Source organism: Micropterus dolomieu, linkage group LG21 (assembly GCF_021292245.1).
Source record: "Micropterus dolomieu isolate WLL.071019.BEF.003 ecotype Adirondacks linkage group LG21, ASM2129224v1, whole genome shotgun sequence".
In the NCBI taxonomy this organism is placed as follows: domain Eukaryota; kingdom Metazoa; phylum Chordata; class Actinopteri; order Centrarchiformes; family Centrarchidae; genus Micropterus; species Micropterus dolomieu.
This window is the reverse complement of record NC_060170.1, coordinates 26723287-26748990: the sequence shown is the minus strand read 5'-3', so window position 1 is coordinate 26748990 and position 25704 is coordinate 26723287. Positions and strand designations below refer to the sequence as shown.

Below are 25704 nucleotides of genomic sequence, written 5' to 3'. Positions count from 1 at the left end.
TTGGTTAGATCCTCCATGGCAGGTAAATGCCCATGTCTTTCAACCTCCAAGTTTGCATCCTGGGCCTTTGGTGAAAAATTTAAGTTTTCAAACCCAAACTGAAAAAAACCCTTATGATGAAATCAGGATTATTTTTCAGACTTTGTGAAAGCACCTGTATAATGACTTCTGTGGCTCCGAAGGGAGCTTTACAGGCTGAATAGTATATGAATAATAATTTCTATGATGGATAAACTGAACTTGATGTGTTAAATTGGTGGAGTGCCCTTTTAAAAGCCCCACCATCAACAGGTCCCTCAGTCTACCAGGAGGCTAGTTAAGATAAAACTGGCCCTGCTAATAAGGTCGAAAGCGCCATTCAATCTGTCAGTAAGCTCCGCTACATTTGTTGGCTACATTAAATAGAAAGCTTGTCTTGGCTACGGCAGCAGTGACATGCAGCCCACCACTGCAGTAAATCATTAGCTTAATGGCTAATTCTACAGATTAGCTCTCTTGGCAGCCAACTGGCTAGACAAGTTAAAGGTGTTTTATTTTAACATTATATGATTCCATCAATGTGACGGGGGCCATTTGGTTTAATGGATTGTTTCAAGGAAGACGGATTACAGGAAAACATATGAAAACAGCTGAGTATATCCCATCCAATTAGAAAACATAAACATGTAACAAACAGTGTAGCAATTTTTAATTAAACCTCCCTGCGTAATGGTACTTCCCATTAAAGCACCAAGACCAATATCAGTGTCACATATTGAACTTGAAAAGATACTACATACAGAACTAACCTGAAAATAATAAAACGGCTTTTCTGATTGACCAAACCACATTAAAAGCAATAGCCTAACCTAATAAATATGCACCTGGATACACATAGGTGTTAATTTTCATAATAATCCATTTATGACCATTTCCCACATATTATTGTATGTAAGCTCCATACCAGGAGACAGATCCACTGGTACGAGTTCATTTAAAAAACTATCATTGGCAACACCTCCATATCTCAAGTCACTTCTCAATATCTCCTACAGTAACCGCAATTTACTTTTTTGCAAATTCATTAGTATCGTCATTGTGCATCTCCTTTGGCTGTTACTTATTCCAGTGTGCTGCTTCAAGTGACTACAACAAGTTCCAAATGATGCTCCACACCTTCATTCGGTTACCCTCCTTCAATAACCCTTACAGTTTTTGATCACTGCACCTACTCTCAGTTGTTCTAAGTACTGTTTATATTGTGATGTTTTAGTTTTGTCTAATATTATTTTCTTGTACTAGCTGTATCTATGCTTTAATGTCTTGTATTGAAATGCGTTCTGTAGCTGCTTCTTGGCAAGACCGTAAATGAGAATTGGTTCTCAATTGACTTATCTGACTAAAAGGTAAAATAAAATTTTATAAAGATTTACATAAAGAGATTTCTGGGATTTTTATATCATTTCCTCTGGGTGTATTGGTGAAGTTCACCCACCTGCATGCTCCAGTAGCATTTTGGCGATGTCCATGTGTCCGTTCAGCAGGGCATCATGCAAGGGACTGACTCCACCCACCTGGTTATTGAGCACAGGGGCAGGGTGGTGACGTAGCAAAGCCTCCACACACGAAGTGCTGCCATGGTTGCATGCCTCATGCAGAGGTGTCCAGCCTGCATGGTCTACATGGTCAACAACCCAAACACAGAAACAAGCATACAAACAATGCTTAGTTAATAGGAAAGTTGGAGAAATACAGTAAAATCTGTAATCTGGTAAGGTTAAGATTTAAGGTTAAATATCTTCTCTAAAATCCATCTTTTAAAAGATCTCTGGTATTTAAAGAATTTACATGAAAAATAGTAACTGAAGTGTGAATTTTTGTAAAGAATTTTGAGCATAAAAGCAGTTAAATAGATATGTACATCTCCCAAAGTATGGTATTGGACAGTTTTACCCTTTGACTGGAGCGTGAGTCAATCTCCATAGACTCCCATGTTAAAATACCCAGCTTTACAGCGGAAATAAACATGTTTACAGCCTGGTATAAACAACATTTTTGATCTCTATTGCTATAATTCATGACAATTGTGCAGTGGGTGAATTTTTATATAACTTTCCTGTTTAAGTTCTATTAAGGCTTAAAGTTATGCATTATTAAGGACATGGCTGCTTTGAGTTACATGTGAGTGCCCTCTCAAGTGGCTAGCCGCTAGGTGGTTCACAAACCAGGATTCATTTGGCCTGCCTCAAGTCCAACTCTTTGCCCATTTTTGGATTAGTCAGAGTCAGGCACTGCCAATATGGCGACGGCCAGAGACACCCGCTCTTCAGAAACCTATGGGTGACGTCACGGACCCTATGTCCAGGTTTTATACAGTCTATGGTATGATTGGAAACTTATTGTGGTGGGAGCCACAGCTTGAAGCTAAGCTGTTGTTAGCTCTGAGCACTGACAGCTAACAACTCACCTAGCAAATAAGCTTGCAGGGGCTAATTGAAGGAACTCTGCTAAAATTGGGAGAGAGAATTGGGAATTGACATGACACCTTGCAAAGTCATTGAACTCAATACTGTAAGTGCCATATACACAACTCGACGCTTTGCATGGAAGTCATCCCATTTTTTTTATGACGACTAAAAAACTACTAAAGTCTTTTCCATTGGCGAGACAAAGGACAATAACATGATTGAACTAAGGCTGCTAAGGACTGATTAGCTATTATGCATGTGCCGTTGGACAGTTTAAAATTCGTTTGGGAGTTACAAATCCGTTACTAACCACCGTCTACGTATGCTTATCTAATTATTCAAAAATCTGCATTTCCAAGAAACATTAAAACAGTCCATCTTATTTTACAGCATTTGTTCCAAAATTTGAACGGTCATTGTTAGACAAGTCTTAACGAAGAAAAAATAGACCATTTGGAGAACATCATAACATAGATCTGTTTTATCTAACAAGAGAGGACTCCAACCAAAAATGTTATGCCTCAGTTTCCACGGGCCTCCTTTTGGGAGACAACTGCAAGGTGACAGCGATATTTTTACCATTTTGTACATAGTTCTGCCTGATCACATTTTGGACATCACCTCTTGCATTTGCCCCCTACTGAGATACAAGTTAATATAAGCTGCTATTAAAGCGTGATTACAAAATTGGAGAAACCTTTGAAACAGCACAACATTTCCATAAAAGGAGGGCAAGTCATTATATTTGACCTAAAAAGGGACAAAAGAAAGTCACACTGAAATATCAAAAGGCATTTAATTCACTTAGCAAAGTCACCGTAAAGCTATAAATCTGAGCCTCCAAACCCATCCCGCTCTTTCTAGACACACCCTTTACATTTTAGCTAAAGGTTAACCTCATGGATGACGCACACGCACTCCAATTTCTTCTCTCCTCTTTTTTTTTCTCCAATGTTAATCGCTCTACGAAACACGCGAGCAAACAGTGGGAGTGAAGGGAGATGACGGTGAGACTGAGGTTACAAGAAAAGGGAAAGCGAGAAAGTCTTACCTTTAATGTTGACGTCCGTGCCAGGAAGCGCCAGGATCTGAAGCACCGTTTCCACTTGGTTCCTCTTGCAAGCTCTGTGGAGGAGGGTCTCTCCTTCAACCAGGACACACATCGGACAAACACACCCAAAAGAGAGAGGAGGCGGAAGAGAAGAGAGAAATCCAAAATTAGGGTGTGCCCGATGTCCTGCCCATTGTCCCTCTCCATATGGTGAACACACCAATAGAATACCACAGAAATGTCCCCAAACACCAAAAGAAAAAAAGCCTGACCTAAAAAAGGTACGACCCGCCAATGAGGATGCGATTAAAGAAGTGATGAGAAAAAAGGGGGGAGATCTTTCAAGGGAAAAAAATGGGAGGAAAAAAAATTAAAGATGGAGAGTTGGGCTAATTTGCCTCGCTCTTTTCCTCTTTTATAGACAGAGATTTTCCACTTACAACCCGAGCCCAACAAAGTTAACATCGGGGCAGTCTGCGAGTGAGTGAATGAATATAGTGGTGAGAAAGTCTTGCTTCCTGTCCGCTCATCCCTATATTGTTACTTGAGTGGAAGTTATGGTAGACAGCCCACGCACAAAGCCTCCAAAAGGATTCTTCACAGATCCAGGGTTCAAAAGCTCCGCTGGGCATTGCAACTGTCACCACGTGATATTTAATCAGCAAACTACCATTGAACAGGCTTGGAAAAAGAATTCCATTTACATTTTTAAACACAATTTTCTTCTCCCCTCTTCCTTTTTTTCTCATCTTTACCCCGTCCCTCACTTTTTCTTGATACAATATTAAACCAGGAATATATTAGGGGGCCAGAGCCCCCTCTTTTCATGTATGGCTGAACTTCAGAGGGAAGTTAAAGGCCAAGCATGAGTGGCTCTGTGCTTGCCAGTATAATACAGAACTGCAAAGCCCGTAATAAATGCTTTACTAGCTCTCCCCAGGACGCCACGCCTGTACAGGGGCTCCACTCCAGCCTGCAAAGACCACAGACTGGGGCAAAAAGAGGTGGAGAAGGAGAGGGGAGGGAGGAAACGGGGCAAGAAAGAAGAAGAAGTGGTGGAGGAGAGACTGAAATGGTTTCCTGCATTTCAAAGCACATAAGGGGAGTATTGAAAATGCTGGATCCTATTCATATTGAAGAATTCTTTTCTTCCAGGAGGTGTCTTTGAGGATGGAGAAGATGCATTATATGCCATCCACCGGTAGTTAAGAGGTTGCAGAGCAGACCGGAAAAAAATCTGTTTATCAAATAGAGGATGTTGTGATGCAAAACCTAACAAACTGTGGGAGGTTAAAAGTTTTGAAATGGACACATTTTCTAGATCTGATTATGTGCAATTCAGACACAATTTCAAGATACACAGGTACATACAGAATATTATATTTCTCTGCACATTTCAGTTATAAATGTTACTGCACAAACCTCTACAAAGACTCTGCATTAGATTAGATAGATGTTGTAGTCCTGTCACACCACACAACGCTGCCAAAATATTAAAAAAAATATATCTAGAGTATTTTTTTGTTAAACCACATAGTTGACCTTACAGATATATATAAAAATAATATTTTACTTGTCCGTGAATGGGCTGTTGAGGAAGTGTAATGGAATAATGCTGTCAACTAAAAGAGACTAAAAAGTCATTATATTTAAAAAAGAACGGTCACTTATTTGCTCAACGAATTCTAAAAAAAACAAGCACTTGATTGCAAGTCTTACTTTCGTCAGGTGGAGTAACTTTGATATACAACTCCATAAATCATGTCAGTTCAGTAAATGTATTGTGATTAAACAGTAATGTCTTGCTTCGTAACCTGGAATTATTTGTCCAACTACAAAAAATGCTAAAACGAATGACTGAAATCACTAAAGTAAGGGACTTTCAGACAAAGAAAATGGACCTGCCATGAATTCAAATCACCTCTGCAACTGTTCAGCAGAAAAGGCAGATACCATTAAGACACAAACTACTGAAAAATTACAGCTTATGTCACTATCCAGTGCAATAACCCACTATTCTGTATTCTGTGTGTTTTATATTATATAATACAGTATGTGTTGCACTGTGGAAGTCATGTTTTTGTACATGTAACATCAGAAAGCAGTAGATCAATGAGGCAAACCAATATGTCCAATCTGAATTCAGAAACACCCAAACAGAGAGTGGACCCCTGCCCAAACTACAGTCCCTAATGAGTAAGTTGTACTGTGTGGCACGACAGTGTTCTACATGGTCTGCTCTGCTATTACCGGGCTCTAAAACGCTGTGATTAGACACCCATTCTACTACACCCCGTGTGTACACATCCTCGCAAATGCCATGGCCAATCCACGCACTGTTAAATCACTTTAATGGCTCCAATTTGGACACAACGCCTCTATTATAGGGGTAATTGCATGCTCAGCATTTACAAGCACGGAAAGGATAAATCGGCCTGTCCTTTCTATAAATCCCCCCTTTCACACTTTAATAGAAAAGTTAAATGTATGTGTTGCTCTTTATATCCCTCAGTCTGCTTGCTACACTCCCGTAAAGTGTCGCTTGGCCTGCCGATCCCTGGACCAAAAAGCTGCTGGAAGCCTGTAACAATGCTATTTGTGAGGAATGTGTTAGAAAAGTATTCAGTGCCAGTTATTGGGTATATTTAAAACTATTTGAAGACTACAGCCGTCGCTGGCAATGGCAATGCGTTAATTCCCCCCAATCATGATTACTGCAGCTTTCATTGTGCCTCAAAAGAATTTACTGGCCTTAACGTAAGTGAGCATCATTTTAAAATTCCACTGGTGAACATTTTAATGTGGGATAACTCCATTTAATCAGTTAAACAAAAACAGTGGGCAGCAACAGAGCCCCTTGATGCCCTTCCCTCTGCAGACAGGATACAAACACAGAGGGAGTGTGGCTTGAATTGTACATTGCTCTGGACAAAGCGATTTGCCAGGTGAACAAATGTAAATGTAAATAAATGTAATGTAAAAGCCAGACTCACAGAAATCTTTTGCCTGCTTTTTGTTGTACTATGGTATGAACATTTCTTTACTGATGTCACATAGAGGTGCAGTAGGAGTGTTCACTACGAATCATTGTTTAGAAACACACGAGTGAGACGTCCTTAAAATGCTGACAGTATGACAAATGTTGCTGCACGACAACTTGGCAAACGTCTGCTGCTGAGGAGGACAGTGTGATGCATTCGAAAGCTCCAGAACAGCTACTAACGGACCTTGTGGTCTAAAATGTTGGGTTGTACCACTCAGCTCAAAGGAAATGTTCATCAGTTTAACCGGTTAATGGGTTAGGAGGAGTAACTTCTGACCGCGTTAAATATATTTCGATAGAAAAGAATTACAATTTCATCATCTATCAAAGTACAAATGTTTTAACTCTTTTAAAAGAATTTCTCATTGCTGGAAGTTTCCTGGAGAAGCTTTACATTCCCAAGAACAATAAACTCTATGAACTATGCTTCTTGAATGATGGCTTCAACAGTTTGTTTCAGGATGACATGAAGCCAAAAGCAAACATAGTTTAAGCAATGAAAAACACAGCAATTCTTGTGTGACAACTTACATACAGTATACACGGGCTGATTTAGATTGAAATCTCTGCCTAGCTTCCAGAAGCAAATACAGAAACTGAAAAAGAGAAGTTCATCCCAAATCCCTCAACCCCTCTCAGCTACTCTGACAAAAGATACTGAGGTTCCAGGAGGCGAGACAGATGTTCTAAAGCAAAAAAGTGCAGCATATAAGAAAGCAAGCTTACATATGTGGGTAAAAAAAACCTGTAAGCGAAAGAGAGGAAGGGAGAGAGAGAGGAGAAAGGGTTGCGGTGGGATGGGATGAGAGGGCGAGAGGGGAGGATGCTGTGCCGATGGTTCATCAAAAATTAATGCCGACCACATCGGTATAGAGATCACGTAGTGGAAAAACAACACATGCCAACAGCCTTGAGTCTCCTGCCTCAGCCTTCCCTCCCTCCCTCCCCCACTCCCTCTCCTTTACCCTGCACCCTTCTTTCACAACGGCACCAGGCCTTTCTGATCAGGTGGAGGGGGAGATATGAGCTCTGACACCTTCGAGAGTTCATACAGAGTGCCATGCCTCTAATTGCAGGAAGTTCCACCAGTGCAGCCGCTGTATATCTGCAGCGCTACCCTAATTGCTGCATTTAATATCCCTAAAATGGAGATCTGAGGCGCACTTTGCGTACTAATATGTGTTATTGTTTTGTGTTAGAAAGCCATTATTTCTGTCCGTGCCATTTATTTATTAATCTATTACTTTTTTTTTTTAAAAAGGTGAATAAGACATGAGGAAAAAGCAAACAAAGAGCACAATGTTGAATTTCAATGCGAATACAACAAGTGGAGGAGGAGGCATAATACAGAGGTGGTAATACTGCCCAAACTCTGCCCCGAACATACGCGACATGCGGAATTATGCAGCCAAGTTGCCCTTATAGCTGACTAGATGGAAGCGTGTTCCGATGCAAATCAATCACTCTCTCCATACATTATGTGCTCTTCATTAAATTGAAAGTGATGACAGCGCTATCATGTCCCTCTTTACTGATGACCTAGTGCAGTGCATCAGTCCATTAAAAGTCCACTCCTTGCAAATGTGCAGCTATATTTTCAAGCAGCAGAGTGTTCGTGCGTGCGTGCGTGCGTGCGTGCGTGCGTACTCCGTACCTGCTGCGTTGACTCTGTTCAAACCTCTGGGGATGTTCTCGCTCTCCAGGCTTGTTTCAGAGCTCTGAGTACTGTGTAGAGTCAAAGCACATGGTCAAAGGGGTTGTGAGAAAATTTACGTGCATGTTCCACTGACTCAATAAGAAATTACCCATGATTCAAAAAAACAAGTCCAAACAACAAACAAACAAGTCCAAACTTTCAATAACTGACCATTTCAGCGTGACAGCGAGGAGACCTAGTGGTACGGAAAGTTGAATGAGCATCACTGTACTGTGAAAAGTGCCATTAGCAAATGAATCCCTTGTGGCACTGTATCATTTCATATGAAATCTGACAATATCTGTCAAACTCCTGCTGTGTTGACCACACACACACTCACTTCACACACCCAACCCTCCATTCCCGTCTCCAAAGCACTTTTCCTCCCACTTAACGCCTCAAACGCACAGACGGAGAATTCGATGTGAGCAAGCACATTAGGAGGAATAACTAGTAAAAGAAAGTGAAGCCTCTTCAAAGTAGTGGCGTGCTAATAGCTGTGGGCTGTCACTAGTCCTGTGAGTCGGTATGGGAGATCTGCCTGCATGAAGCCTGACAGGTGTCTTGATTGTATGTGTCTGTGCACGTGCGCGTGCGCTGCGTCGAAGCGGAGTGCCATCCGTATTACAGGGAAGAGGCTTGTTCCCTGGTAATTGGCTTGTTCAGAAGCCAGGAAGGAGCTCCCAGCAGTGAGGAGGAAACACACGTCCTGTCACGTTGCTTGTTATTAGCAGGGACAAGGCTGAGAAGAGATGAGACGAGTTCTTTGTGTATGTGCGTGTGTGTGTGAATGAGAGAGTCCATAAGAGTGTGTGTGGGATAAGGACGTAGCACTTCTCATCTCAAACCCACTTCACCCGAGTGTCCCCTGTCCATATAGGCTGGCAGCAGTGGAGGATGACAGTACTTGGCTTGTATATGTCCTGGTCTCTCCTTCCCTCATGGCCTATATTAGGTGGCCAGCATGCTGTCAGTGGCCCAGCTATCAATTCTGGGCCTGGAGCAGCTTGCATCCTTGGAGGCCAACTCTTAAGAAACTTGTTTGCAATAATGGAGAAGTAAGTAATGGCGAAGTGCATGTTGAATGCCACAGCAAGAGAAAGCAATGCATTTTGCATTCATTTTCTACTTGCTTTAATTCTACCAAAAAAACAACCGCTAATAAACTCCCCATTTCTTTTATGCACCCCGATTGTTAAAATATTAGTGGAGTGGATACAGTTACAGGCTCTTCTTAAATCTGACACTGACTATATCCAGGCCTGGTCAGTAATGTAAGAAATGGCGTAGTTACAGGCATTGAAAATATAAGCAAGGCACTGAGCTTGATTAAGCCAGCCGGAGGAAACCTTAGTTTAATTACAGCTTCCCTTCTGCTAACAGCATTCAATGCCACGCAGCCGGCCGGCAAGTCAAACGGCCATCTAGACAGTCGGTCAATCAGCCGGCCTGTCAGCTTGGTATGGCTTGGACGTGTGCCCCGATGCCAGCCTGTCTGTTGGTGCGGAAGAAGCACACTCGCCATCTCTCATATACAACTACAGCAGCTTCAATTCATAGTAAAACAGGCTAATGTGTTCCAACAGCCAGAAATGAAAGCTAAAGGGGTCCTGTGACTCCTCTCAACCTTTATGACCTGCTCCGGCTCTTTTCATGAATCCAATACTGAATGTCTTGCCAGGATTTCGTCTTGTGTTCAACTGACAGTTTAAAAAAAAAAAGGCAGATAAAACAGAACTGAAACCATTTAACACAAACATTTACCTACTGAAAACACACTTGTGCTATATAAACTGTTCTCATGTATTTTACCTTGTTAAGGACGATGAATTACTGACAAGTGTTCTAACAATAAATAAAGTTGATTTCTTATATCAAATATTTAAATTATTTAACTAAGTCATAAGAGCTCGGAAATGGAAAATGCTTAAAAGATTGAGGAGTGTGTCAGACTCATAAATGCTTCAACATAGGATGTGTAAATTGATTAAGAGTGTCAACATGACTGAAAATATGTATAATATCATGAATTCAACCATGAAAAATGAGCAAACAAGATTTCCTTTTGGTTTCTGTTCCCAATTTATCACAGGCTTTGTCATTCTGATTTCATTCTTTATTTTGGGGTCAAATGATTTTACATGCCCTTTGGCATTTCTTTATCTCATCCGCACAGACTGCATTCCTTGTTTTCTTCAGTTTTTCTCATGTCTGTGTCAAAATAAACAAAACCCTTAAAACTGTGGGGAAACCACAAAGTAGAAAGAGAGCAGTGGTGGAGGGAAGAGGAGATTCTGGTCAGTGCGTGAACCAGTAGCCTTCACGTGAACCTGCTCCCTGGTGACTCCTGCCCTTCTCCAGGCCAACTACCTGCTGGTGGAACAGCAGATGTCTGATGCGGAGTATGGAGAGTGTGTGTGTGTGATTGAATTCAGAGAGGGATTTAGTATGCGAGGGCAGATCAAGAGAGGGGGAGAAGGGGGGTGAAGGCTGGTGGTCGCAAGGGAAGACACTACGGCCTAACGGGATATCGTAGTCTGTCTATCTGTGGGCTTCCTGTCCAAATCACAGTGTGTGTGTGAGGAGGAGGTCTAACCTCCCTTTGCACCCCTCCTGTCAGCCAGCACACACTGATAGGATCAGACCTGGGCATGACCCATCACATGCCAACTCCTCACGCTCCATCTGACCTCCATTTGCCTCTCTCCAGCTTTCCCTCCCATTCATGCATCTCTGCTCCTCACCCATAACCCCCCCCACACACACACACACACACTCTCTCATCCTCTCTCCAGGTGTTCCTTTGTTCCTTGTAACTCACATTTCTCATCAGGTCTGTACATTTTCACCCATTTTGCCTCATTCCGTCTACCCTTAAATCAATGGGATGAAGCCTGACAATGGAGGCAGAGTAGACTGCTGCTTGAATAGTTATTTTAGACACACAAAAGCAAATGACTGACAGAGACAGCTAATATGACAGGATCACAGAAAGTGTTGCTTTTTTTTGTTACACAGCCTTAGTGAAATCTGAACATGTATGCCGTTACACCCACTTTTGTTTCATTTTGTGCACTGTGCCTTAAAGAAACCAACTTTTGGGGAAGCTACAAGCCTCACTGACAGAGAAAGTAGTGGCTGGATTTGATACATTCTCAAAAACAGGCATTAGGACACAGACACTAGGTTTTATCTCATTCTAAGGCAGGTGGCCTAAGTCTTTTTTTAATTACTTAAAATACTGAGTTACAAGAGTGGGAACAAGAGAGAAGAGCAACAGAATAATAACAGATGATTATTATTATTATAATTTTTCCCAATTATTTTAATTATCTGTATTTCTTTAATAGCACAATTCTTCTGTTTATATACATGTTTTTATTTAATAAAAGGCCTATTGAACTGAATAGACTTGTAATGAACTGCACACACTGCCATTTCAAATTCCCAGGCTGATCTTTAAACTTTAAAAAGTATATTTACTTGAGGTTTGGTAGATTAAAATGAAGACCATGAAATGAGAAAGCACTTGCAGGTTCAAAAATATGTTCAGGTTGGTCTAAAATGTATTTAGATTCTCAGACTAAACTATTGGCCCTTGTACAGCCCCCCATCTCCACATGTATGTTCTCACATGTTCTTCTTCAGGCTCTTGTGAACATGTGCATGAGAGAGACTAACAGTGGTATAGACAGACAGCTATGTGTAACTGACCCGCGACTGGTCTCATGGCTGGTGCAGCTGTGGGAGGTGGGTCCAGTCCTGAGGTGAGCACCGGTGGGACTCTGAGCCAAACTCCCCAGAGCAGGCAGGTAGGATAGCACCTGTCAGAAGTCAGACACACACACACACACACACACACACACACACACACACACACACACACACAGTGTCTTTGCAATGCACGTGGATGTTTGTGTGTGTTTAGGGACTGAGGAGGCACAAAGACACCAACCATGAGTGAGAAATCCAGATGTTCTACTGCTACGTAATATAATGGGTAGAACACATCAGCCATCTTTGTCTCTGCAGCAGAGAACTGTAATATAATCTATACCACTTTTCACACAGACAAGTTAACTAATGCAGAACATCTGTGTTTTATGTGTTTTTACCATCTTATTTCATTATTACATATTTACTGTGTTAACTCACAATTTGATATGATATAAAACTTACATTTTACACAGTATCATTTCATGTCTTCATGACTTACTAAATTAAGCACATGAAAGCACATGTTGTGATTCACACAAAAGTCACAAGTCAAATTATGACAAAGCCTGTCAATGGCAAAGTCAATACTGACGAAAGCAATGAGTTTGTTTCTGTTTCTTCCCTCGATTTCCCATTACGGGAAATTGAAAAGACAGACTCGCACACAAAGAAACAAACTCGCACACACCATTTTCTTGAGAGAGAGGGGTTCATCTCCAATTGTGAATCCATTTCTGCAGCAGATATTCCTGAATATGGCATCGGCCATCACCAACTTCAGTCTGTTAGAGCGAATCCTGACGACCAGCTCTGCCAAAACCACCGGAGACAAATCTGCAGGAAAATAGTATTATCATGCATCATCCCCACTGAGTCAGCACACATGCATGCATGATTTAGTCTTCCCTTTAACCTCTTTACCTGTGATTGTGGCACCTTTTCAACTTAATGATAAATTAATTCATTTTAATTTCAATTTCAAACTTTAATAGCACCTCTTACCTTACAGCAGATTTTCTGCTCATGTTCAAAACTTTTCTGCACATGCAATTCATACTATTTTTAAGTCTACCTGCCCTATACTGTGCTGTGCATGAAGTTATTGCTGATATGGCAGTACCCCCCTTCAGAACGTCTGACAAACACAGAACGCCTGTTTGGGACTGTATGTAAGGATGAGACAAGGAGGTGAAAACCAAAACTGAAAACACTTGTGATCAGGCAGAAATCTCACCACAAATCCACACACGTTAACTTTAGCACCTCCGATAAAGTGCAGCTCACAGTCCTATACAGAGCAAGTTTGCCTCTGTTTTTAGATGTTTATATTGCAAAACTCTACCAGCTACATTACTGCTCTGTCACAAACTGGCTACAACTCACAACATAAACCCACTACAGTATTTGAGATTCAAGAAAATATTTGTGCATGCATACAATTTCACCAAAATATATAACCAAGGACCACACCATGTAAAAAAAAAACAACCCGAGCACGCACGCACGCACACACGCACGCACGCACACAATGAATATGTGTGAAAATGTAAATAATGTATTTCATAGCACATTCTATTTTCTGGTGCAGTAGTTCTAAAAAGGAGCAGCAGCTGAAAATTCAAATTTATACTTCTTTTGTGTTCTTGTGAAACACACATACTGCAATTAAAAAGGGCACATATGAGCCTATGGCCAACAAAACAATACAGTGCAACACAACAACACAGCCCCCCCGCCTCCTTTTTCAAGATATTCTTCCTATTCTGCAGTCTATCTATTTTTATTCCATACCCTGGCTGATAACAGCAAAGTGCTCTGCTAGGTCTTTTAGGCCCTTTTCCACCAGGTTCGGGTTCAGTTTAAAGTGCTGCTGACACCAGAACTCCACCAACACAGACAGGAGGTCCAGCAGGGTGTCCGCCAAATGCAGCTTCTGCTTCTCATCCCTCTCAGCATAGTCCTTAAGTGAAGATAAACAACATCACAGTGTGGAGTTAGCTCTAAGAGTAGTAACTCAGTTTTTGTTTGGGCGATGTAACACACCGTCTAATGACAATAACCATGCACAAGTTCTACAATATTTACCTCGATGGCAGCCTGTACCAAAAGCTGGGTTAGTTGTTTCACAGCTCGGGACAACAGCGTGGAGCGCTCCCACACAGTCCAGAAGGTTCCATACAGCAAAGATCCTGAAGCTGAAGCCTGAGAGACTCCTGTTCCCTCAGGCAACACAAAGTCCCTGAGCCAGAGAAAGGCTGAATGAAGGGTAGACCATCTAATGTGACTAATAAAATTACTTCTTGTATGAATAACAATGGCATAAACATTTAATGAAATATGTAGTCAATATTACAAGCACTTTAGTAACTATGAGCAAATAACTGTTTGCTTTTTAAATAAATACAGACAAGGCCAAATTGAAAAATATCACACATCTAGTTTTGTTCTTAAAAAATACACTCTAGCCAGCTGTAATAAATATGAGCCGTGTCCTTCTGACAAGCTACAATAAAATGATCTGTTGAGGATTTCGGAAATAGGTAACTCACAACTCCATCCATGGCAGAAAAATTAGGAGCTTTTTTGACGAAACAGAAAGACTATAACCTGACTGCTCTATCTCCCACACTGTATATATATGCAAGCTGTTACCTGGTGGTGACAGAGTGGAGTTCCCCCTGGAAGAGCTTGAGGGAAAACGCCAGGAGGTCACCATAAAAATGTAACAGTGTTGACAGGGCAGGTCCAGGGAGTGGGTGACAAGTAACCTCACTGGACAGGCAGTAACTGAAGGAACACAAACAAGTAAAAATTATTTTATAAAATACTAGATTCTCAATAAATATCAAGAGTGCTCATTAATTACATAGTGTGGTTACTCTTAATAGAAAAGAGTATCTGTTTCCTCACATTAAAAAATTTAAAAGTGTTAAAACTATTTGCGGGAATCATTTGACAAGAGATCTCTTGTTTCAGGTTTACCTGATGGCGGTCTCTAGAAAAGGCCACAGGCCTGTCTTACACCGAGGACACTGCAACACCAGGGTAAAATATTTTTTCACCGTGCTGGGAGCCACCCAGGGAGGGTTGGTAAGGAGCAGGTTATACATGACATGCCAGAAACTTCTCAGAAAGACAGTTGTGGCGTTACCCTGTGACATAGCAAACAGACAGGTCAAATTACAGTTTAGTCCAATGACAGCCAAAAAGAAAGCTAAAATGCAATGTAAATGCAGCGCCTGAGGCTCATGTAGTGGCAGGTGGGAATTTCTATACTCTGGCCCTACCTGCTGTGCGTATTCTAAGAGGGAGACCAGATATGGCGCTGGTGGCAGCAGCCCTGGGAACACGGCACTTCTAATTGAGTCCAAGGCTTCAATGAAGAGACCGCACTCGATCATACTGCCAACATTGCTGAAGTCTGTTCCTGTTGCCTGGAGGAATAAAAGAACAGCGATGAAACAAAAGAGGTATATGGAAAGGAGGAGAAAACATTGCACTCAAAGAGACCGACGAGTGGGAAAAAAAGAGGGCAGAAGGGTAATGGAAATAGGAAGTGAATGGGCATCAAAAGTTCCTGGGGGTCATTTCTGACTGTCTGTCATTGGCTTCAGAAAGTATAGAACGGAAATACACGAGCACTTATAATAGCAATCTGATGGGGATCCACTTGGGTAAGGTATGGACAGGACAGTGGAGAGTATTCTTAATAGGCCTGCCAATCAAAACTCTCAGATCAGCTGACAGTGGTGGTTAAATCTGTGACCTGTGTATGATGCGCCCTTGCTCAAGATGTCACTTTCCATTGAAATGTATGACATAAAGGAAATTGAATGACCTGATCTTCTTGATGAAACACAGTTATTTTAGAAACGTATGGTAGTGATGAGGGGTGGACGCATGTCTACCTGGGACTGTGGACGGTGCGGGTCATGGTAATCCAGAAATTCAAGGAAGCACAGCCTCGGCTGGCCCTTTAGCAAAAAAACAAACAAACAAAAAAACCCATTAACAATGGAAAACTCATACAACACAGCCAAGGGTCATTCATGTGAACAGAATGTAGACCAACTCAGAGCTTATTCAATGATGACTAGAAATATCAGTGCTTCTCTACAACATATGCTTTCACACAATCAAATAAACACACACGCATACACACACCTGCTGTTTGACGACATAGTCCCTGAGGTCTGTCTCCAGTTCAGAGAAGTCAACATCAACAAAACTGGCCTTCATCATCTCTGCTGGTTGATCATCTGTTATGTTGAACTTCATATCCACACAATTGCTCTGCCAAAGAAAGAACTGTTTGACTTTTCGACACCATTTTCTAGCCAATATTCCTACATTTAAACAAAGCTTTAATACATATTGTTAAAGTAACAGGTTTGCGCAACCAATCACGAGCCAAACAAAAGCCTTTAAGACTAAAGTACTGACTGCCTGTATAACTAAAGTTTGTAGCCGTGAGTTATGTTGTAGCTGTTTGCTTAGATTCTGTCATCATCAGCGTAGCGGTTTGTGAACTGGACTTTGTTTTTCTGCAGGTACCTTTGCTGGTTTAGGCCAGTCATGGACAGCTGACTCCTGAAGCTTTTCATGTGCGGTGGTTAGTTCGTGTTCTTTAACGGCAACCGATTTTAGACATAGTTTGCAGAGTGACGCCTTTTGAGAAACACACGTCTTTTTAAAGCCAAACCCAACCACCTTCATGCCAGTGAAGTAGATCCACGTCTAGCAATTCAATCCAACGACGTAGATTGTGTGGTGTCAGTGTTTTACATTGACATTAATTCATTTAGCTGATGCTTTTATCCAAAGCGACATACAAATGCTATATATGTCAGAGGTTGCACACCTCTGGAGCAACTGGGGGTTAAGTGTCTTGTTCAGGGACACACTGGTGGACGTGTCACAGTGGGAATTGAACCCGGGTCTCTCACACAAAGGCATGCATCTTATCCACTATCTTATATTATCTTATACACTGCATGCATGACGCAGTGAATGCGTGGACAAGCTGTTTTTGATAGTATTTTGCAAAGTGAGTGACGTAGCCTACTCGATAATGTCAACAATTTAGATATTATTGTTGACGATACATCTTGCACACCCCTACCACATATAACGTTAAAGCCTGATAATCAATCAAGACCAGCTCTTTTACGTAAATTAGTCTGACTTACCCCAAAGAGGTGCTGGACAATGCAGCTGACAGGGTAGCATGGCGCATTGTGGGATTTTGAGTCCTCTGTGATGGGTTTCGCCATGACATGAGTGACAGAGGTATGAGCGGGAGGCGGGCAGTGGTATACTTTGGCCCTGCCCGCCTTTAGGAGCCTGTAAAATATTAAAGTACGATTCATTTAGCATCAAACGTTGCAACATTTTACATACAGAGATCTGTGGTGTATTTAGCATAGAAGTATTGTTGCATGACACTTCACCGTTTAAACATGGCCCTCCGTGTGGGCTCTTGGACCATGAGAAGAACCGTCCAGCCCTGGAAGGCCCCTGTTAGCCTCCCACTGGCCACCTTCTCCCTCCACTGCCTGACAGGGTTGAAGGCAGACATGGCCCTTGTGGAAATCGTTACTTCATAGGGTTCCTCTGCAAGCCAGGACCCATTCTTTACACTGTTCAACACGTAGTCTGGAGTGACAACCCACTTTCCTGGTGGGGGGTAGGATTAAACAAAAATCAATGAAAGGGAGTCAGTCAGAGTGATCAGATATGAATTATTTTTGAACATCCATCATCATCATTACAATAATCATCATGACTGACCTGCAGCACAGGCTGCCAAAAACTTTTCGCTGGACAAAACCTGAGGGATTATGAGATGGGTGATGGCTTGCTGGTAGACCTAGAGGATATAACACACAATGGCATACAACCAGACCTGGGTTTTCATGTTATACATATAAGATACTCCTATATAATAAAATCATCCACTTAGTGCTTGTTACACATAACTGTGTTCCACTGTGATGTGTTACTTAAGGCAAACCTATTCATATGTGTAAAATAAACACTTAACTTATTTTGTTAGATGTTATTACAGTTTGATATTATTATTTATAGACTTGTGTTGGGATGATCACATCGTCTTATTTTATACAAACTGTCTCCCAACCCCACCTGTGAGAATAAAACTGCAATTAAAAGACTTTAACTACAACAGAGAGGGGGCAATTTACATAACCTATCCAACATTAGACCTACCTTTTTAAAAGTTAACTGTAAATACAGTAATGGAATAAAACTCTTTAATGATACATTAGCAAAAGATAATACCAGTAATTCATCAGTGGGTTTTAAAAAAACTACAGTAACAGAAAGAGGAACTGCTGCTCAGCACCACTGTCGGGGCTCTGGTTAAGGTTGGAAGGACATTTGTTTAACCTGTTTTACATTGCATAGACTAAATAATCATTACATACATAAGAACAAAGGAGATTAATCAGAAGCTGCAGGCTTATTTGGCTAAATAAGTGCATGTGCCTTTTTCTAAAATGTCTTTTGAGGGATCTCCACTCACTGAGCCACCAATGTATTTTCCACCCAGCTGCTGGATTCCCTGGACCAAAACTCTCTTCTTATCATGGGTTTTGATTCCAGAGATCTGGAAAACATAAGCGCAGCTCGCCATCCTGACAAGGAAAACGAAGAAAACTGGGTTTAAGTAAAAAAATAAAAAAATAAATAAAAAGCAAGTTAAGGAAGGTCGCCTCACTCACTGGAGAAAGTAATCCTACAATTCTTGTTTGACTGCTTGACTTGCATTGCTTTCATTGCAAGTTAACACTACTGGAAACAACATGGAGGGGAGCATTTGAATTGTCTGAACTACACATCATGACATTTTAAGTGGTGATTGGTAAGTAAATCACACAGTTTGAGTTATTTGCATGTAAACAAAACAATATGGGTCGACTAAAACGTTCTGCCACATGAATTGTTTTAATAACCTTGCACCTTTACAGTCTCACAGTAGACTAAATTGGCAAAAATCTGCGTTGTCTGTTATTAATTTCCAGTTGTCTTATAAACACAACTGACTGCTCAGGTATCATTCTCATACCCCCCGATGATGACTCTGTGTCCTCCCAGTAGGCGCGCCAAAGCTTTGACACTGGTCCAGAACCGTGAGCAGTGTTTTGTACCAGTGTGTGGCTGATTCGTCAAACAAAGTGTTCAACTTCGCAAATTACTGTTAACATATCGTCGATAAGTGACAGAGCCTTACGGGAGTTCACCGCCAAACTGCCATTATTTACAGCGTCACGGCATAGTTTACTATTGACGGGAAGGGAGATTCTTCAATTTAATAATGTGCTTTGTACGCATTAGCAACCTTTAAACAATTATATCCTCGATTGAAAAGACTTACGAATGTAGCAAAGTTGTGTGTCATGTAAAATGTTATTTATTACTAGAAAGCTTCACGTTTGTTTCCGTCACCATGGAGGGATCCCCCCTCTCCATTTGGTTTGTCAGTTGGAATCTTCCATATAGCGGAAGTTATCATAGAGCTACTTCCAGGTTGTTGCCACGGACGCTTTCTGTTCCCGGAAATATAACCACAATAACTGGATAGCGTACAGCACTGATTGATTAACGGAACGATTTGATCGCTCGATAACAAGGAAACGTGATTTCTGACAGAAAGGCTGCTTATGAAACTGCGCGGCTGTTTCAAAAACTGCTCAGGTGACATCGACAGATAAGCTGTCCGTGACAGTCATTAACGTTATATAATTAGATTACGTGGTGACATGTTTGCTGTTGAATTGTCACGGTTTACTGTTTTGTTATCGCTACAAATACCTTTCGTTGACACATGTCAACAATGAGTGACTGCAAATGACGCTGGTCATTTTCCCCTACCCATCACGGATTAACATATAGTCGAAACGAATATAAAGGAGCTTGTTACAGGTAAGATGGCGTTACACAAATCATGCATGTGTTGTCGCTCAACGTAACACGAAATCAAATGCAGATGTTTACATACGTGCCATGTGACTCCACCACATTTTGTAAAAGATACAGACGACTTGTCAAAATCATCGTTGCTTTGCAAGGACTAGCTGCGGTGATGTAAAAGACCTGTTTGTGTCTGGTCACATGGCCAAATACCACGACCAACAGGTGAACAGCTCTGCTTTTACAGTCCAATATATATATATATATATATATATATATATATAATATTACCAAGCCCTGATGCATAAATGATTTGTTTATAATCAACAACAATTTCGATAACCAGTTAATCATTAGGCAACTTGATTCATCATTTGAATCAGTGAAACAAAGAATATTAATATCAGCTGGGTCCAGTTTCTCAAATGTTATGATTTGCAAGTCTCTGTTTTACATTATTGTCAATTTAATACATTTTGGTTCATTCTGTTGATTGGACAAAACAAGATATGTTCTATAATTTTAATAGGGGGTCTCAGAGATTGTGATGGACATTTTCTTTACTGTTTTCTGACACTCTATGGATGAAATGATTAATCAGTTAAACAATCTGATCTGCATGTGGCTAGCTAAGTCGGGTCACAAAAACACCACCATGAAAAGCAAGTAAAAGTCAACAGCCGTGATGCGTTGCTTACACCTATCAAAATACTGTGTATCTGTGGATACCAACAAATAGGGGGGGAAAAAATTGTTATGAGATTTAGTGTAAATCAGATGTACCAAATGAGAAAAAGAAATGCATTTCTAAGCCCTATTGGTGAAAGGGTTAGTTGATTATACATTGGTCCGTTAGCAAACTTAATCAACAACAATTTTGACAATCAATTAATCATTCATTGATAAATCATACATAAAAAATACCAAATATTGGCTAGCTCCAGCTTCTCAAATGTCACAAAATATCTCCTGTTCTGTGTTTTATATTGTATTATTGTAAATACCTTATGGTTTCAGACAGTTGCCTGGACAAAACAATTTCACTCAAGGGTCTGGTAAATTGAGATGGGTGTTTTTCACTATTATCTGACATTTTACAGAAACATGTATCACTTATAAGAGATTTATTGATTGAATGCAAATAATTGTTAGTTGCAACCCTATTGAACTACTTTACGATGTATCGATTTACTTTCTACCTGACAGATTCATTCATGTTTAGGATATGTGTATTTAAGTTAGCTGAAATCATGACCCTTGGGATGCTACAAGGTATGTGTGTATAAAGTGAACTGCTCTAGTGTAACGATATTGTCTTGTTTTTCAATAGTTGTAATTGATTCATTGCTCAGGTACTTTTAATACTGGTGAATGATGATGATAACTCCACAAAACAGCAACAACAAGTAATAGCAGTAGGATTAAGTCATGTATTATGCATTCCCTCAGTGTAGGCTAATCACATAGGCGTTTGTTATGATGATGCAGAATTGTTGCGCTGCAATTTTTGAACAGTCACACAACATATTAAACAACATATTTTAAGAAGATATTATGTCCACATATTTCCCTGTAGTGAAGACAAAAAGTGACCAATATATTTTAACAAGATTAGTGCTTCTTAAATTGAGCAGAAATATCACTAGATCAAATCTGATGAGACTACCAGATAACCATTATTAAGCAGACAGGACTTATTGCAAAGAAGAAAATCAGTCAAAAGCAGCGCAGTGCAGCAGGACCACATGGTTGCACAGTAACAGTGAAGCCATCCTCCCCCCATGGGCATGCATGAGACAGTTCTCAGCAGTATTATGATCTTAGATTATGAACCTGTTTAATTTATTATGTTTCCTTTACAGCAGACTGTTAGGTACCCCCTTTAAAATAATGTTGACTTTAACTTGACATGCTCTAAGTGGCTTTAAAGCGGCGGCCTGGGGGATGTGCTGCTAAATATTTCAGGACAAACTCATTACTGTAAATGGGCCTGTGTGTTAGCCTAGCTGGGGTAGACAGGCAGCAGCAAGAGAGATACGACAGTGATGTGTGTGAAAAAAGTGTCTGTGTCTGTGTCTGTGTCTGTGTGTTTGTGTGAGTGTGTGTGTTACTTTGCCTGTTCTAATAGCTGTGGAGTCGATGTCTCAGGCAGGCAGCGTCTCAGCGCCTGGCCCAGTTGTCCCTATTGCAACACTGTGAAACACACAGGGGTTCCTCCAACATCTGCTTTGTAAAGAGCTAATGACAAGACAATGGAGACCAGATGATTTAAAGTCTAGTACTAATGAGGCCCTGTGTGCTGCTTGGAGAATCCTGACACACACACACACACACACACTTACATGTCCACACTCATGCTTAAGATAACAGATGATAGGTTGGTAGACCAGGAGGTAGACACCCAGCAGACATACAGTATACACATTCAGACCTTTTGCCCAACTGTTTGTCTGTCTTTCATAAAAATAAAGAGAAGTATGGTGTTGTAGACAGCACACATATAAATGAACACTATTCAAAAGTGCATGCACACACACTGTCTTGCTCAGTCCATTTAATTAAAATGTTGAGTTCCTAATCCATGGATTTAAAGTCTTCTACAGTTTCAATAAATGGCTGCGTATAGACCCCTTCTCAGACAGTGGCGCAGAGGGAGCGTGATGATGAGGGGAAACAGTAAGAGAGAAGAAGAGAAGCAGAAATAATAAAGGACAAGCTTAACTGGTGAGACTGTCAGAGGAGGAAAATAATATTTGTCCAGCTGGACAGGCCTCCCTTTGTGCCGGCTAAATGAATGTTGAGCTTCCTGTCTGCCCTGTCAGAGAGAGTGGCATAGACTGTATGCAGCAGCGAAGAAGCCGAGCGGAGTGCGGGGAGCTGTTTGGAGTTTGACAGGGATTATTAAAATCAGAGCAGATGACGAGGAAAGGGGCGAGAGGCGGAGTGTGAGAAAGCCAAATTGACACAGACACTCTCCATTACCTTCCACTTGACTCGCGTTGATGACAATGTTGATATGAGACCCAGCAACGCGGCACCGGCGTGGGATTGGCTGTTAGCATGAGCGTTAAGCACCACAGGGTAGGGGGGCGGCCCTCAGCTCTGGCAGAGACGTAAGGAGATGAGTTGTTTATTTAAAGCCTCGAATGAAGAGCATCTCACCTCATTGTTTATTTATTTGGTCTTTTTTTTTTTTTTTTGCTGTGTTAACTCACTGTAGTGTCAGTAGGTGGAAATGGTTAGAGGCTGAGGCAATGCATTTTGATCAGGGGTCCTTTTACTCCAAATGATTTTCTGAGGAAATAGGAGGGGAACTGGAAGAAACTGTTTTTGTTGATGATAAGCTTCCTTTTTTTCAGGTGTTTCAGGTGCAATTGATTTGTGCCTCCTAATAAGAACTCCTGTTTGAGGAAATTTCAAATTATTGACACATGACTATGTGTGTGTGTGTAGAAAGTGCACTTGTGTTTCTTGACAGACAGCTGTGATAATACTACACTCCAGATCTCTGTTATTTTGCGTTGTAAATTGTTGATTTAATCCAGACACCTGTGCTGTCTTTCTCATTATTTTGTTTTATGAACCGGTACATGTCATGTGTAGTGTTTCTAATGTTATATGGCCGTCTCTCTCCCTGCAGAGCAGTATGGAGTGGCCGGCGGATTTTCCAGAAGACCATGCTTTTGTGGAGTTGCTGGTTCCTGGGGTTTCTAGTGAGCTGGACTTTGAACAGCTCCTAAAAGACACAGAAGAGAAACTCAATCTCAATGCCAACAGGTCAGTCAGAGTAGCAAATGCATCAACTTAAAATGCCCCCTGGGCTTTTTTAATCTTAAATTGGAATAGTTCTGTCAAATAGAGTTTTATCCCTTTTCTTTGAATTTCACATGCCCCCCAAACACCTTCACTTGATTTTCATTTTTAGAATTTAAATTACGTCAAAGACACTCCAATAACACACAAAAGTGACAATGACGTATTTAAAGCCGCCTGTTTTTGAGGGATTATTTCCTGGTGAGGCCTTCAATTTCTTTCTTTGGATCTCAGGTGAAGTGAGAGAGAGTGGAGTGCAATTGAATGCGCAGTTTAGTACAAGAACACAGCACTTGCACCATGAAATAGAAGTTAAACAGAACCTTTGACAAAACATAAATAAAGCTTCATGCTTACTCTGATGGCTTAGATTACTTCTAAGAAAATGTTCCCATCTCTGGAAGTTGTTCATACTGTACAAAGATTAAGGGCAAAAACTGTCTTACTCTGAAGGTGAGAAAACAAGCTCTGATTTATTTTATACTAACTATGTGCAGACACTAGCATGGATAATTTTAAAGAGAGGAGCAACCTGCATTACTGACAGGATTGTTTATAATGGCAGCAATACCAGCATTGTTCCAAAGGTTGAAATATGATATCATGATTAAAAGCTGAAACATGCATCCATATTTTTTTCTGTTTAACTTTGTCTTTCTCTCTCTCTGCCATTCTATCTTTCTCCCTATCGCTCCACAAAGTTCAATCACATCGATCTCCTGAATGAAGACGTCCAGTTTACCAACCACTTTTTATATGGTCAAGTTGAGAGTTAACACAACTATCAGAAATTAGTTTTTTTATGCCGGAACCGTCTTTTTTCTTCCCTATACACAGATGTCTAACAGAGCCAGTAGTAACGACAGGTAAGTGTCACTGTAGCAGCAGTGCAGAGGATGAAAGTAAAGATAAGTAGTATAGATGTGTTCTTGTATCTGAAATATAGTAATTAAATCCAAAGTCTGTAATAACGGACTCTGAAACTAAAGTAAATATGTCCACAGCTGAGCACCCGGTTGGTAAAATTCAGACATATTTGCGGAAGAGGGGAAAAATCTGACAAAAGAGCTGACAATGACAGCCCTGTCACTGTGCAGTCAGAAATGCAGAAATAAAAAATAATGCTGCTGTGTCATATACAGTATATAACTAATACACCAAAGATTTTGTAGCCTAGAAACACATGGTAGCGCATAGGGATAATTCTGATCAGTTACATTCTACTTCTTAGTGGGTTCATGGTTGAGTTAATTTCATATTATTGTATTGAGATTCATAAAGAGGGCATGGTCAAAGTTTAAGAATTATCTTACAATGTTTCTAACATTTGGGGTCAAATATTTGACAACATAAACTGAAAGAAAAATCTTTCTCGGCAGTTCCATTTCTTTAATTACTGAAACATTCTTGTCATGGTGTGTTATGGAAGACTCTGTCACTGAAGACTGAAATATAGATGTCTTTCAATGATGGTAGGGATAGTTGGAGAGCACAAATAGACTGATAAAGAGAGAGACATGGGGGGGGGGAGAAAAGGAGAAATCTATATTTCAGGTCTTTTATCGTTTGTGGCGTTGTGAGGCTGAGGGCAGATGATGAAGGACAGGCTAAATGTAGCAAGTGAACAAAGCCTCACTCTCGCACCATTAGTGTCTGGGTCTCATCCCTTCGTCACTCTCTCTCTCTGTCTCCCTCCCCTTCTCTCTCTTTCTTTCCTTCCTCTTTCTAAATGGGAACATAATAATTGAAGATTCCACATCTTGAAACGAAAACCCTTGGGTAGGTAATTCAAGGCTTATTACCGAAGGCCGGGCCATTTTTCTGCTTTCTAAGCATTAAAGGGTTATTTTGTGTTCCTGCAGATGGGAGAGGGATAACCATTATGAGAACAAAGCGTCCAGATAATGGAGAATGGGGCTAAAAATAAGGCAATCCTCCTCTCGCCGTGGGGGACCACTGGTCAATGTCTTTGTCAGACTGCAGCAAACTTCCTTCCAGACTACTT

At 40.8% G+C, this 25704-nt stretch overlaps 2 protein-coding genes across 5 annotated transcripts in view; one reads left to right on the top strand and one right to left on the bottom strand.

The window, feature by feature from the left end:
- The window catches only part of slf1 (SMC5-SMC6 complex localization factor 1), a 30217-nt gene extending 10995 nt beyond the window's left edge, over nt 1-19222 (bottom strand). Inside the window, exons 1-17 of the mRNA XM_046033946.1 lie at nt 19042-19222; nt 18499-18610; nt 17745-17823; nt 17405-17630; nt 17144-17297; nt 16119-16247; nt 15863-15928; nt 15242-15388; nt 14937-15106; nt 14607-14741; nt 14040-14193; nt 13746-13914; nt 12643-12788; nt 11952-12061; nt 8196-8266; nt 3499-3591; nt 1475-1657 (exon numbers count right to left, since the gene is read on the bottom strand). Coding sequence (XP_045889902.1) covers nt 1475-1657; nt 3499-3591; nt 8196-8266; nt 11952-12061; nt 12643-12788; nt 13746-13914; nt 14040-14193; nt 14607-14741; nt 14937-15106; nt 15242-15388; nt 15863-15928; nt 16119-16247; nt 17144-17297; nt 17405-17630; nt 17745-17823; nt 18499-18609 — 2143 coding nt within the window. The 5' untranslated portion in view covers nt 18610; nt 19042-19222. The remainder of the gene's footprint in view (nt 1-1474; nt 1658-3498; nt 3592-8195; nt 8267-11951; nt 12062-12642; nt 12789-13745; nt 13915-14039; nt 14194-14606; nt 14742-14936; nt 15107-15241; nt 15389-15862; nt 15929-16118; nt 16248-17143; nt 17298-17404; nt 17631-17744; nt 17824-18498; nt 18611-19041) is intronic.
- Nucleotides 19223-19508: 286 nt separating this feature from the next.
- kiaa0825 (KIAA0825 ortholog) overlaps nt 19509-25704 on the top strand; it is a 222358-nt gene continuing 216162 nt past the window's right edge. For all 4 annotated transcript variants that reach the window (XR_006822563.1, XM_046035535.1, XM_046035532.1 and 1 more), the window contains exons 1-2: nt 19509-19898; nt 23527-23663. Coding sequence is in view for 3 of the 4 variants with exons in the window: in XM_046035535.1 (XP_045891491.1) it covers nt 23533-23663 (131 nt within the window). In the remaining variant the exon portion in view is untranslated. The remainder of the gene's footprint in view (nt 19899-23526; nt 23664-25704) is intronic.